The sequence below is a fragment of the Podarcis vaucheri genome (assembly GCF_965113315.1).
Source record: "Podarcis vaucheri genome assembly, chromosome: 3".
In the NCBI taxonomy this organism is placed as follows: domain Eukaryota; kingdom Metazoa; phylum Chordata; class Lepidosauria; order Squamata; family Lacertidae; genus Podarcis; species Podarcis vaucheri.
The window spans coordinates 127,514,830-127,529,811 of record NC_138761.1 but is presented as its reverse complement, the minus strand read 5'-3'; the positions used below and the strand labels follow the sequence as shown (position 1 = coordinate 127,529,811).

Here is a 14,982-nt window from a genome sequence, read left to right as displayed (position 1 = left end):
CTAGGAGTCTTGGTTGACCACAAACGTGACATGAGCCAACAGTGTGACGCGGCAGCTAAAAAAGCCAATGCAATTCTGGGCTGCCTCAATAGGAGTATAGCATCTAGATCAAGGGAAGTAATAGTGCCACTGTATTCTGCTCTGGTCAGACCTCACCTGGAGTACTGTGTCCAGTTCTGGGCACCACAGTTCAAGAAGGACACTGACAAACTGGAACGTGTCCAGAGGAGGGCAACCAAAATGGTCAAAGGCCTGGAAACGATGCCTTATGAGGAACGGCTAAGGGAGCTGGGCATGTTTAGCCGGGAGAAGAGGAGGTTAAGGGGTGATATGATAGCCATGTTCAAATATATACAGTGGTGCCTCGCAAGACGAAATTAATCCGTTCCGCGAGTCTCTTTGTCTAGCGGTTTTTTCGTCTTGCGAAGCAACCCTATTAGTGGCTTAGCGGATTAGCGCTATTAGCGGTTTAGCGACTATTAAAGGCTTAGCGGCTTAGAAAAAGGGGGGGAAGCGAAAAAAATCGCAAGACTCGCAAGACTTTTTTGTTTTGCGAAGCAAGCCCATAGGGAAATTCGACTTGCGAAGCGCATCGAAAAACGGAAAACCCTTTCGTCTAGCGGGTTTTTCGTCTTGCGAGGCATTCGTCTTGCGTGGCACCACTGTAAAAGGATGTCACATAGAGGAGGGAGAAAGGTTGTTTTCTGCTGCTCCAGAGAAGCAGACACGGAGCAATGGATCCAAACTACAAGAAAGAAGATTCCACCTAAACATTAGGAAGAACTTCCTGACAGTAAGAGCTGTTTGACAGTGGAATTTGCTGCCAAGGAGTGTGGTGGAGTCTCCTACTTTGGAGGTCTTTAAGCAGAGGCTTGACAACCATATGTCAGGAGTGCTCTGGTGGTGTTTCCTGCTTGGCAGGGGGTTGGACTCGATGGCCCTTGTGGTCTCTTCCAACTCTATGACTCTATGATTCTAAGAAGGAAAATGAAATATGGCTTCATGTTTCAGGGAACAGAGAGAAGAGAAGTCCATTTTGAGGGTCAGTTAGAAAGTAAAACTAGCCTCTCCCAGAGATAAGCTGAACTATGTAATAAACTTGTCTTTTATCATAGCATCCACAAGAAGGCAGCAGTACAAACAAGATTTTTTTGAATACTATCCTGAAGTAACCCGTAGCAGCATTATATTTTACAGCGGCAGCCTGTGTCAGAAAAGCAACTGCTACAGAGGAAAGAAGATGGAAATCATTTTGGCTCTCCTGTTTACAGTGGTTCTAGGTTTTGTTGTCAAGCATATTTTCTTTCCATTCAGAAACGTCAATGAGCCACCTTGTATCCATGGCTGCATCCCTTGGTTCGGAGCTGCCTTCAAATTTGGGAAAGCTCCTCTGGAATTCATCAAACAAGCCAGACTGAAGGTAATAACTGTGGGAGCCAGGGATGGGGAGGGAGAATGAATGAATGAAACCATTTAGTACAGTCACAGACCAGAGATCGGGGAGGGAGAGGATGAAAAGGCTTGAGCTGAACAAGCCAGGTTTCTAACTTACCGTATTTTTTGCTCTATAAGACTCACTTTTGCTTGCTGTTCTGGCTTCTGAGATTCAGAATTCTTTTTCTCTTGTTTTCCTCCTCCAAAAACTAGGTGCTTCTTGTGATCTGGTGTGTCTTATAGAGCGAAAAATACGGTACTTTGCTTTTTACAATTTAATATGCTTTGTGTTAGCTGACTGTTATCAAACAATTTATATAGTCTGAATTACTATGATAGAATAACATGCTGAGAGAAATGCTAAAACACGTATTTGCTCTCTCTCTCTCTAGCTTTAGGGTGCTGTTCAGAACAATGTGGCTGTTCTTGTCTAACAGGACAGTTCCCCTTGAACAAGCCAAGTGTTAGGTTGTGCTTTTCAAGCTGTCCTGAAAGCTACTCAGTATTGAAAGAATGCATTAAAATAGAATTCTACGAGAGTCTTATAAAATGAGTATTTTCAAGCACTATGTATACAAATGTGTTTTTTATAATAAATTTTGCAACTTCATTGTAATGCAGTCTGCTTTTCCCCCCTTTCACAACAGTATTGCTAAGAGATTTTAGATAATACTGTTTTCTGCATTTTCAATGCAGCCTTCAGTGCTGATGGCATAAGTAGGCAGAATAACACCGGACATGTAAAAGTGGGAGGTCTCTCTCTTTCTCTCTGTACTCAGGTGATCCCCAAATTAGCAAAAAAAGAAACCTAATAGGGAAAGTTAGAACTGTGCATCTGTTCCCACATGCAGGAAAGAGGTAGAAACAGAGTATAAACCACATTCATAGTGTGGGAAAGATTGTGCATAAGGAGGAAGGAGGAGGAGTAGCAGAAACGCAGAGTGAAACTGGGTAGGAGAGGCAAGCAAGGACAGAGACCAGAGAGGAATTGAGGCTTGTGTGGACCACAAAGCACTTTTAAATCAGAGCCATGTAGGGGAAAGGCGATGTGCTCGCAGCCCAGCAAGGAATGAATGGCTGTGGCAGCCAGTTTGTCTTACTCTATTTCATCACAACAACCACACTTAGCATTTTGTTTTTTGTATATCTTCCACCCCAACTATTATCCTGCTGATCATCATAAATGGGTAACAGGGTGGAGATACCTTATGGGTGCATTGCCTCGCCCTTGTTCCCTAGAACAATGTTTCTCAACCTGTGTGCCGTGGTATATTGGGGTGCCTTGAATGATAGTCAGGTGTACTGCAGGCAACACTGGCCTCTGTCCCTGTTTCCTCCCCTCCCTCCTCTGATGCCCTCTTGTGTCTCTGCCTCCCAAAGGCTTGTGTGGCTGTTTGCTGCAGCAGCCCTGCCTATAAGCTCCCCAGGCGAATGATGCCTCTGGGGCTGGCCAGGAGGTGTTGGTTGCCAGGAACTGAGGCAGCCTTGGAGTAAGCAAGCAAGCAATTGGGTGAGGCAGCCCAGCCAGCCGGTCTACCAGCCCTTGCTGTTGGGAATACAGTGGTGCCTCGCAAGACGAAAATAATTCGTTCCACGAGTCTTTTCGTCTTGCAATGTTTCTCGTCTTGCGAAGCACGGTCCGTCGCAACTGCGCCTCTTCAAGCGGCTTTAAAAAAAAAGCGCAAGATGTTTTCGTCTTGCGAAGCAAGCCCATAGGGAAATTCGTCTAGCGAAGCAATGCAAAACCGAAAAACCCTTTCTTCTAGCGAGTTTTTCGTCTTGCGAGGCATTCGTCTTGCGGGGCACCACTGTAGATGGAAAAGTGGAAGGCTGGGCATGCAGGCAGGTGCTATGATTGCTTTTCTGTGTGCAATGTCTGCCTGGGAGCTGAGTTTCTGGTGCCAAAGGGGAGCCAATGGGCAGGACCCAGTGGCTCCCCCTAAATGTAGTTGTATTAAACTACTTAACTTTTTTATTATAAAAATTACATACCGATATTTTTATATATAAAAGATTACATATAATCACATTACGTAACATCGTACCCTCTTATTTTATCTCTTTGGCTCAACTGAGCCTAATGACTTCCCTCCCTCCCGTCTGATGTTTACAAAATTAAACTTTACATCTTTACATTTCGCTTCGTTTCCTATCCTTGTTGTATCAGTACCTAAAATATTATATTACTCAACCTGCATAGGTAGCAATTTCACCTTACAGATCTTCAGATAACCCTGCCAGTGATGTTAACTGCTTACAGTTGTCTTTCAAATATAATATAAATTTGTTCCAGTCCTTTTGGAATTCTTGGTCTCGCTGGTTCCGGATTCTTCCTGGCAGTTCGCCAGTTCTGCAAAGTCCATCCGCTTCATCTGCCGCTCTTCTTTTGTTGGTAACTCCTGTTGTTTCCATCTTTGGACTAACAAAATTCTTGCTGCAGTTGTTGCATAGTCTATTCTTCCTGCAGAGTGTGTGTGTGTGTGTGTGTGTGTGTGTGTGTGTATATATATATATATTTGCTTTCGTAGATTTTCACGGGTACAGGAATGCAGGTTTTGGTGTCTTCGGGTGTCTTCCCGTGTAAGAGTCGGGGTGTCTGTGCGACGTTTCGACGAGGTCTCACTCGTCATCTTCAGGCTGGTGCTTTCGGCTTCTTGTTACTGGAACAGAGCAGAATCTGGTGTTTGAGTTCCTATAAATACTGTTGAGGGGTGTGGTGTATGCCCAGAACGTTGGAGGCTATACACCACACCCCTCAACAGTATTTATAGGAACTCAAACACCAGATTCTGCTCTGTTCCAGTAACAAGAAGCCGAAAGCACCAGCCTGAAGATGACGAGTGAGACCTCGTCGAAACGTCGCACAGACACCCCGACTCTTACACGGGAAGACACCCGAAGACACCAAAACCTGCATTCCTGTACCCGTGAAAATCTACGAAAGCATATATATATATATATATATATATATATATATATATATATATATATAAATACTTAACTTTTTTAACACTATATTTTTCAGTATGGACCAGTATTCACAGTGTATATGCTGGGAAAACGATACACATTTGTAACTGATGAAGAAGGTTTTCAAGCATTTTGTACATCTAAAGATGTGGATTTTGAGCAGGCAGTGCAACAGTCTGTCCAGCGTACAGGTAGGTAAATGATATTTAATTTCAGTGGGGAAATGATTTCTTTCTATTTTAGTTGATAAAGGGTTGAAACATGTGAAGTGGGATATCTTTTTACTTTAATGTAGCTTTGGGGACTCCAGTTTTGACTGGAGCAATGTGCTGAGGGAGCAAGTATTTCTCTCTCACACACACTCATTTTTTTAAAAAAATATTTAATCATTTTTTCAATATAAACAGCAACCACAAAAAACACATAGAACAAAAACCACAATAACACTAATAACACAATTTAACAATTCAGATTTGGATACACTGATATACCTATGACTACACCTTTTTAACAATATTTCCCCTCCTCTCCTCCCCCTACTTCCCACCACTGTCTGCCTTACCGCTTAAGTATTCCTTCCAGATTTCTTCATATTTATCCATTCTTAGTTTGTGTCAATATGCAATTTGTTCGTATGTCGCTAGTCTGTCCATATTGTCAATCCATGTGCTCAATGGAATCTTTTTGCGGCTCTTCCAATTCATCAAAACAAGGGGTTTTTTTTTGCTTCTAATATGGCACGATACATCCATTTTTTTTGACCACTTGTAATCTCCCACGTTTCCGGTATATAATTTAGAATTAAATTCAAATCCCCTAAATTACAATTTCTTTTTATTACTCTTGCTATATATATCCTCACCTCGCACCAAAATGATGCTATCATCGGGCAGTTAATCATCATATGTACTAAGTTCGCATTTTTACTTCCACATCTCCAGCAGTTGTCTGCATTTGTTATTTTCTTCTGGTAAAGTTTTGCTGGAGTCCAGTGGACTCTGAATATTATTTTCTGCTGAATAAGTCTTAAATCCATAGAAGCTATTTCTGTTGATTTTATACTTGACTCCCATATATCATTTGTTATCTGTACCCCTAACTCTTCACTCCATTTTTGTCTATCATATTCTAAATCATATTTCTTTCTGTTGAGTAGGGTTTTATATAGTGCAAGTATAGAATTCTTTGTTTTTGTTGCTGAAATTAAATCTTGTAGGTGTTTCCGATGCTGCTATAGCATCAGGGCCAAACTGCCTTTCCAACATATGTTTCAATTGGATGTATTGCCATTGTGTTTCACTGGTTAATCCATACTTTACTCGCAAGGTCTTATATTCCACAAATTTGTAATTTTCATCAATTAATTGATTCAATGTCAAAATACCTTTTTTCATCCAATTTTGCCAAATTATTACTTGATTTCCAATTTTTAATTTTGGGTTAGCCCATATTGTTAATTTCTCATGCTGAAAGGGGTCATCCTTATTATTTTTATTTATATTCTTCCAATTTTTTATAGGTGCTTTAATAGTCTCCAGGATAATAGGATATTTCATAAAATTGGAGCCCAGTTTAGTCCACCCTACAAGAGGTTCAAAGAAACTATATTTGAGAGTAGCCCAGTTGGGATTCCTGCTAGCTCTCCAGTCGTTAGTCTTACTCAGCAGGCAGGCCTGGCGATATAGTTCCAGATTTGGGAGACCAAAGCCACCTTCCTTAGTTGGAAATTGCATTTTGTGTAGTAATATTTTTGGTGGCTTTGTACCCCACAGGCACGATCTAAATAGCTGATTTATTTTTTGGAAATAAAATTTGGGAATATGTATTGGTAATCCTCTGAGAATGTATAAAAGCTTTGGAACAACATTCATTTTGATTCAAATTTAATTTTACAGTTTGGTCTATATCCAATTGTCAGGGAACTGCCATCGGAGGAACAGGTGGTGGAGGGGCTCAGGGAGGAAGGAAGAGACTCAACAGCCGAAGCAGGGACCAGCAGGGGGAGGAGTGGATCTCTGAGGGAATGCGAGCAGGAGGGAGGGCTCAGAGACGCTTCCAGCGAGAACAGTGGGGAGGTATCTGAAGCTCCCATAGGGAGACCCACGCCTCGCCGGAAACTGTCACGCCGTGAGTCCAGAAGGCGGGTTTCCGTTAAGGAACTCTTATGCTGGAAACGATTCCGAAAACAACCACTGTCGGAATCTGCAAGCGATTAGAGCAGACATGTTGGAGGAGCTCTGTCACACACAGAGGTTTGTGGCGTTGCACAAACTCTGAGGGATTACGATTTTACGCACAAGCAGCTCATCATCCCATCACAGCATTCCGACAGTCTTTGTACGCTGCCTGTGCAGGAGAAGGCATCATGAGCGACCCAGCCGGAACCGAAGGAGCAGGGGTTGGAGCTGGTCCAAGCTTGGAAGAAAGGTACCGAGTGTTGGAAATCCAACTGGCGCTGCAGACGGCGAGGCTTGAGGAGAGAAGGGCTCAGGATGCAGACAAGAAGGGGAGAGCCACCCAGTTCACCAGAAAGGTACCAGGATTGGTGCAGAAGTTTGGGGGGGACCCCAAGGACTACCATGCCTTTAGGACAGAGATGCAATATGCCCTCAATGTGCAGTTTGATGAATTCCCTGACGAGGAATCGCGAGTGGCTTTCGTGATTGGGCATCTTGAGAGGGGGGCGAGGGACTGGGTTAGACCCCTGATGGCAACGCATAATGACATCCTAAAGGACACCATGAAGTTCTTTCGTGCAATGGATATCATGTTTTCCAGCGATATTGAGGAGGGAGTGGTGCGCAGACAGCTAATGGCTTGCAAGCAGGGAAGCCGATCTGTCCGTGAGTACTGGACTGAGTTTACCATGCTGGTTCACAGATTGGGGTGGGACTTATCGGCGGCACCCATTCAGATGCTATTTGAAGAAGGTCTTTCTTCGGCTGTGAAAGACGAATTGTCCCGGAGCCCCAGGGCGGTTTCTATGGATCAGCTGACCAAATCTGCGCTGACCATAGGAGCGCGCCAGGAGGCGAGAGCCTTGGAGAGGCGGGAAGGTAAGGGGGAACGTTGGAAGGAGTTACGCATTCCAGACATTCCTGAGCCAGCTTTCCCGCCGGCAGAGCCGATGGAAATCGGAACAGCGCGCGCGCGCGCAGTTTCAAAGCCCAGCGAAGGGGGTAGGAAGGAGGTAAAAGGCGCCCGGAAATGCTATCTCTGCCAACAGCCAGGTCACTTTGCCAGAGTCTGCCCCCAGAGGAAGGAATGGCAAGGAATGGTGGGAGCTGTTGAGGGAGGAGTGGAAGAGATATCGGAGCAAGTAAAAGCCAACGCCTGGCTGCCACCGTCGGGGCACAGCAGCCAGGCCAAAGAGCAGTGAAAGTGCCCGCGCCAGAATCTCCCAAACCTGCCCTAGTGATAGAGGTGTCACTAGAGTTGCAAAACGGAAACCCTCTGAAGATTAAGGCGCTGTTGGACTCAGGCAGCTCCTGCAATTTCATGAGCAAGGAGTTTGCAGCTGAACACCAGATACAGACGATCCCTTTAAGCAACCCCCTACAGGTGACCACGATCGATGGCAGGGAGCTGTTGGGAGGGGAAGTCAGCTTGCAGACCGTACCAATGACAATGAAGGTGGCAAGGCACACAGAACTGATAGCGTTTAATGTGGCCACCTTGGGAGGGGCTCCCATTATTTTGGGGATGAGCTGGCTGGCGTTACATGATCCACTGGTGGGCTGGCATCAGAGAGTGGTTTCCTTCGGTTCCACACATTGCTTAGAACACTGCAGGGGGGGAAAGGGTTCAGCAGGAGCCCAAGCTACCCTAGCAGGAACGGAAGTAACGGAGAAGGTGAAGGTACCACGACAATACGCAGATCTCAGCGACGTGTTCAGCGAAAGGGAAGCTGACCAACTACCCCCACATAGACCCTTTGATTGTCAAATCAATTTACTGCCTGGGGTGCAGCTCCCCGCAGGCAAGTTGTATGCCATGTCAGACAGAGAAATGCAGGAGTTACGAGAATTCATTGACAAGAACCTGAAGAGGGGTTTCATCAGAGAGTCAAGGGCAGTGGGAGGTAGTCCAGTGTTTTTTGTGGATAAAAAAAACACGGACAAGCCGAGACTTGTGTGTGACTTTCGGGCCTTAAACGCAGTGTCAGAACCATTGGCCTTTCCCATGCCTAGAATAGACGACATTTTGAACAGGGTGCGGAAGGGAAAGATTTTTACCAAGCCGGACCTAAGGGGGGCGTACAATCTGATACGTATAAGGAAAGGGGACGAATGGAAAACCACCATGTTCACCCCTTTGGGGGCCTTTGAATATCTCGTTATGCCATTTGGATTACAAGCAGGCTCAGCGTGCTTTCAATCGCTGATGAACCACGTACTAGGGCCTTTGCTTTACAAGAATTGTGTGGCCTTCCTGGATGACGTGTTGGTGTATTCTGAGAATGAGGAGCAGCATGTGAGAGACGTCAGAGAAGTGTTGCGCAGGCTGCTAGACAACCGGCTGTGGGTGAAACTGGAGAAGTGTCAGTTTCATACCAAGGAGGTAGAGTTCCTGGGGTACCGCCTGTCAGACAAGGGATTGGCTATGGATCCCGGCAAGGTCCAGGCAGTGCTGGAATGGAAAACTCCCAAAACAAAGAAGGATGTGCAGAGGTTCCTAGGGTTTGGGAACTTTTACCGTAAGTTCATCCAAAACTTTGCCCACCTGACGGCGCCCATAACGGACTGTCTCAGCAGTAAGAAGAAATTTGTTTGGACTGAGGAGGCGGAGCGAGCTTTTGAGGAGCTAAAAAGGGCCTTCGCCTCTGAAGAACAACTTCTGCATGTGGATTTACAAAAAAAGATGAGAGTCGAAACAGACGCATCAGACAGAGCCATTGGGGCGGTGCTTCTCCTGCAGCCAGGGGGGGAGGAGTCAGAGTGGAGACCGTGTGCTTTTTTTTCGCGAAAACTGAACAAATCCGAGAGGAACTACACGGTGTACGATCGAGAACTTCTCACTATTCATGAGGCTTTTCGGAGATGGAGGCACCTGCTAATTGGCGCACAACATAAGGTGCAAGTGTGCACTGACCACAAGAACCTAGAGTATTGGAGAACGGCACGAGTGCTCAACCAACGGCAGTTGAGATGGGCCCAGGAGTTCTCCAGATTTAACTTTGAGATTTGTTATGTGCCAGGCCCAGAGAACGTTAGGGCGGACGCTCTCTCACGTAAACCTGAATATTTGGAGGGGGAGGGAGCACCCGAAGAGAGACATGTCATTCCAGAGGACCGCTGGGTGTGTGGGGCGGCATTGGTGGGGCAAAGAGAACTGGTAGAGGGAACGGAGAACGATGAATACGCACAGGACAAACTCAGGGGACTCAGGAGGGAGGGAGATAAACCCGGAGGTTTTGAGGAGAGAAACGGGGCGTTGTACTACAAGGGAGCGTTATATATACCTGAAGGAGAGTTGAGGGGGAAGGTACTCAAGCAGCTGCACGATAGCCCCACAGCGGGGCATTTTGGGCAACACAGAACCATGTGACTGGTGACCAGGGAATTTTGGTGGCCTAAGGTCAGGGAAGACGTGCGGGAGTATGTGAGGAGTTGTGACCAATGCCAGCGAGCCAAAGGGGAAAGGCGGGCGCCGGCAGGGTTATTAGAACCGCTACCCACACCAGAAAGACCATGGGAAGCAGTGGCCATAGATTTCATGACTGATCTGCCAAGGTCCAGAGGGAAAACAGCCATCATGGTTGTGGTAGACCTGTTAACCAAAATGGCACACTTTATAGCCTGCTCACATGCGGTCACGGCAGAAGAAACCGCTAAATTGTTTGTAGAAAATGTGTTTAGGTTGCATGGCGCCCCCTTGAGGGTGGTTTCAGACCGGGGGAAACAATTTACTTCCAGGTTCTGGAGGAAGCTCATGAGCTTACTGCATGTGGAGGTAAATTTCTCGACTGCCCGGCATCCTGAAACCAATGGGCAGGCGGAAAGAGCCAATGGCATCCTCCAACAATATTTGAGGTGTTACGTCAATGACAGAGAGAATGATTGGGTGGAGAAGTTGGCATTGGCGGAATTTGCCTACAACAATGCGGAGAACGTGTCCACGGGGATGAGCCCCTTTTTGGCAAATTACGGGTGCCATCCCAGGGCTTTCCCAGGGGGGGAAGGGGAGAGATGGAGCGTTCCAGCTGCCGAACAGTTCGTAGAAGAAATGGAAGCTATCCATCGCCAGCTCCAACTTAACTTAGACAGGGCCAAGGAGGAATATAAGAGGCAGGCAGACAAACACAGGAGAGAAGGTGAAACCATTAGGGTGGGGGACCAAGTGTGGCTGTCAACCCAAGGGTTACCCTTCAAAGGGGGTTGTAAGAAGTTAAGACCCAAAAGACTGGGCCCATTTGAAATCACACAACAGGTCAATCCAGTGGCTTTCAGACTCCGGTTACCGAACCACATGAAGCTGCACCCAGTTTTCCACAGGTCATTGCTGTCACTGTATAAAGGGGACAGAGAAGGGAGGGTCACTCGGGGACCAGCAATGGAGGAAAGGGAACAAAGCTACAAGGTGGCGGAGATCCTCGATTCCAGGTGGAAGGGAGATCAAGTAGAGTATTTGGTAATGTGGGAAGGGGAACCGGAGTCGGAAAACACCTGGGTCAGGGCAGAGGATGTCAATGACGAGGTTTTAATAGAAGCTTTTCATCAGAGGTTCCCAAGTAAACCTCAGCCTGTAGCGAGGTTCCGGAGGGAATACTTTGCCACCACCGACGAAGAAGAGGGGTTGGAGGGGTTCACAGATTCCGAGGAGGAGGAGGATTTAGCGAGCCAGGACGGCGATCGATGGAGGGAATTGTTCGAGACGTCTGAAGATGAAGAAGATTCTTTTCGGGGTTTTACCTCCTCACCTCCCAGAGGAGAGGAAATGGGAGGGGGTGAGGGGGGCCCTGGAGGGGAGGTGGATGTCAGGGAACTGCCATCGGAGGAACAGGTGGTGGAGGGGCTCAGGGAGGAAGGAAGAGACTCAACAGCCGAAGCAGGGACCAGCAGGGGGAGGAGTGGATCTCTGAGGGAATGCGAGCAGGAGGGAGGGCTCAGAGACGCTTCCAGTGAGAACAGTGGGGAGGTATCTGAAGCTCCCATAGGGAGACCCACGCCTCGCCGGAAACTGTCACGCCGTGAGTCCAGAAGGCGGGTTTCCGTTAAGGAACTCTTATGCTGGAAACGATTCCGAAAACAACCACTGTCGGAATCTGCAAGCGATTAGAGCAGACATGTTGGAGGAGCTCTGTCACACACAGAGGTTTGTGGCGTTGCACAAACTCTGAGGGATTACGATTTTACGCACAAGCAGCTCATCATCCCATCACACCAATGAAATCATTATACCCAAATATTTAATAAAGTCTTTGCACATCCGAAATTGATGGTTTCTATACAATGTAGCCCTTGGCCCAATTGGTAAAATCTCTGATTTTGTCCAATTTATAGAATATCCCGATATTCTGCAAAGGTTTTAATTTTCTCCATAATTTTTGGAATTGTATCTTCTGGTTTTGTAATAAATAAAAGGATATCATCCACAAATAATACAATTTTGTAATTATCTTTGTTGTGTTTTACACCCTTGATATGCTCATCCTGAATTATTGCTCTTGTTAATGGTTCCAGGCACAGATTAAATAATAATGGAGAAAGAGGACATCCTTGTCTCGTTCCTCGATTTAAACTAATCAAATTTGAAATTCTTCCATTTGTAACGACCCGGGACGTTGGGTTTTTATAAATCATTTTAATCCAATTACAGTATTCTATAGGGAAACCAAATCTACATAACACACTCATGTTTTTCACTTCAAAATTATCCTCCCTCAGAGATGTTGTTAGCCTTACTAAAGACAGTTCCAGTAATACAGGCACTATACAGGTAGTGATGTAAGAAGGCAACAACTTCCATTCTCGTCTGTGTTCATAAACATTAGCACTGCTTCCATTCCACTGCAGCTTGTTTCCACTAAATTTGTTGTTGTTGTTTAGTCATTTAGTTGTGTCCGACTCTTTGTGACCCCATGGACCAGAGCACACCAGGCTAATGTCTTCCACTGTCTCCCGCAGTTTTGTCAAATTCATGTTCGTAGTTTCAAGAACACTGTCCAACCATTTCACCCTCTGCCGTCCCCTTCTCCTTGTGCCCTCTATCTTTCCCAACATCAGGATCTTTGTGTGGACAGGCGGAGTCCCCCCAACGCCAGGCGACCCCTGAGTGGAATAATGACTTAAGAAATGTGCTATGGGATCAAAATTGGCCACAACTTTATTAAGTTTTAGATGTAGGGAGACCTTGGCTCAGGCATTGGGCATTTATCCTTCTCAGTCCCCAGCCGGGGATCTGGGAGACTTCAGGGTTATCCGGAAGGTGTGGGGATTGGGCTGGCTCTGGAAAACATATGTTCAAGCAGAGAGCCCGCCCCCTGTTTTGCCACCTTCGCAGGGGAAAGCAATGACAACCTCTTGGCGTATGGCCAATGCCTCTCCTCAAGACCCCTTTAATGGGGAACCCTAGGATCACTGCCGCAAGGGGGGCTTGGGACACCGCTTCACCCCCCCCCCATTTAGGAAGATAGACTAAAGGATTCCACCCAAGGCCTGAAACCGCCAAAGTTGTAACATTTTTGCTACGGGAAAGGCAAAACCTGCCAATGCAGGAAAATTCCTTTCCGGCCCTTCAACAGTGACCCTGACGTAGCAGCGCCCACGTACCTGTGGAGAAGAGGTTAACCTGCAAAAGAAGGCTTAACTGAGGGAGGGCAGGATGGGAGAAGCTCTGGAGCCAACTGACGCTTCGCAGGTATAAGATTCACTTTCTGTTGTGTGGGCAGGACGGTCCCTCCCCCTACCTGGCCGATCCCCTGGCAATGCCTCCCCAGGCAGGATTGGGCGATTGGCTGAGGTAGGCAGAGATCTCCAGGTATCCAGTCTGGGGAGGGTGAAGCCAGCCCATACTACCGGGAGCCTCACTGGGATCCGGGGGCTGCACGCAACCACACAAAAGGCGTGTGGGGAGCGGTCATTTCCAGGGAGTCTTCTTTTCTCATGAGGTGGCCAAAGTATTGGAGCCTCAGCTTCAGGATCTGTCCTTCCAGTGAGCACTCAGGGCTGATTTCCTTCAGAATGGATAGGTTTGATCTTCTTGCAGTTCATGGGACTCTCAAGAGTCTCCTCCAGCACCATAATTCAAAAGCATCAATTCTTCAGCGATCAGCCTTCTTTATGCATGTGACATGATCCATGCGACGGTCACCTCCAGGCTTGCGGGACTGCCCTTGAAACTGTCCCAGAAACTCCAGCAGGTGCAGAATGCTGCAGCGAGGCTCCTCACGGGGTCCTTGCCATGGGAGCATATTCACCCAGTGCTTTACCAGCTGCACTGGCTTCTGGTGGAGTGCTGGTTTTAACCTTTAAAGCCCTATGCAGCCTAGGACCCTTGTACTTACGGGACTGCCTCTCCTGGTACGTTCCGCAGAGGACCCTAAGGTCCATGAATAATAATAGCTTAAAGGTCCCGGGCCCTAAGGAAGCCAGACTATCCTCCGTCACTTTTTCAGTGATGGCTCCGACCTGGTGGAATGCTCTGTCCCACGAGACTAGGTCCCTGCAGGACTTGAGCTCCTTCCGCAGGGCCTGTAAGACAGAGCTATTCCACCTGGCCTTCAGTTTGAATTAACCTGAACCTCTACTCCCTTTTCCCTTTCCTCTTCTATGAAAAAACCCTTTCTGGGACCCCACGTTTAAATTCTTCCCTGGTCTCCTTGCTGGCCCTTGTAGGACCAACTGGGCCAGTTAACCCTGGTGATCATTTGATGTCTACTGACCGGGTTCCCCCCCCCAAAAAAAAATGACTCCTGAATTTTTGAATTTTATTGATATTGATGCTGTATTTTATGTTGTATTTTATGCTGTTTTAAAGTCGCATTTTAATCAATGTTTTATATTTGCTGTTAGCCGCCCTGAGCCCAGTTTTTAAACCGGGAAGGGTGGGGTATAAATAGAATTTATTATTATTATTATTAGCCCAGCTTTCACTTCCATACATCGCTACTGGGAACTAACTAACTAACTGGGAACTACCTACCTAACTCCCACATGCCGCCTAACCCTGTGGAATGCAGGATTTAACCCCCACCTAACAACTGATCACTATCTTCCACACCCCAATGTAAAGGAAACATGCTGAACATGCCATTAAATACTTATTGTTTGTGGACTTAACACACACTCCACAACAATGAATTCTGATCCTATTCACTTTACTGGTTCTAGAACACAGATTAATATGCAAACTACAGCAATATGCACTTCCATGTACACTTCCGTGACATACAGGTACCTGTATTTTTCCACTGGGGGGGGCATGAAATTTAGATGGAAGAAACAGTGTGGGAGTGCCATGGCATCAGACTCGGAGGAGTCTGCCGTTCCTATATATGCCATTAAGAAATTCTCAGTTGCTTATTCATGCTATAATGAAGACATATTTAGTGAAGACAAGGAAGCAGCCAACTTTACC

General features: G+C 46.6%; 1 protein-coding gene across 5 annotated transcripts in view; it reads left to right on the top strand.

The window, feature by feature from the left end:
• Window positions 1-14,982, top strand: part of CYP39A1 (cytochrome P450 family 39 subfamily A member 1) — an 88,061-nt gene that overhangs the window by 14,505 nt on the left and 58,574 nt on the right. For 4 of the 5 annotated variants that reach the window (XM_082215793.1, XM_082215797.1, XM_082215795.1 and 1 more), the window contains exons 2-3: window positions 984-1,420; window positions 4,460-4,595. In XM_082215793.1, the coding sequence (XP_082071919.1) occupies window positions 1,241-1,420; window positions 4,460-4,595 (316 nt within the window). In that variant the 5' untranslated portion in view covers window positions 984-1,240. The remainder of the gene's footprint in view (window positions 1-983; window positions 1,421-4,459; window positions 4,596-14,982) is intronic. The other variant, XM_082215796.1, reaches the window with a different exon arrangement.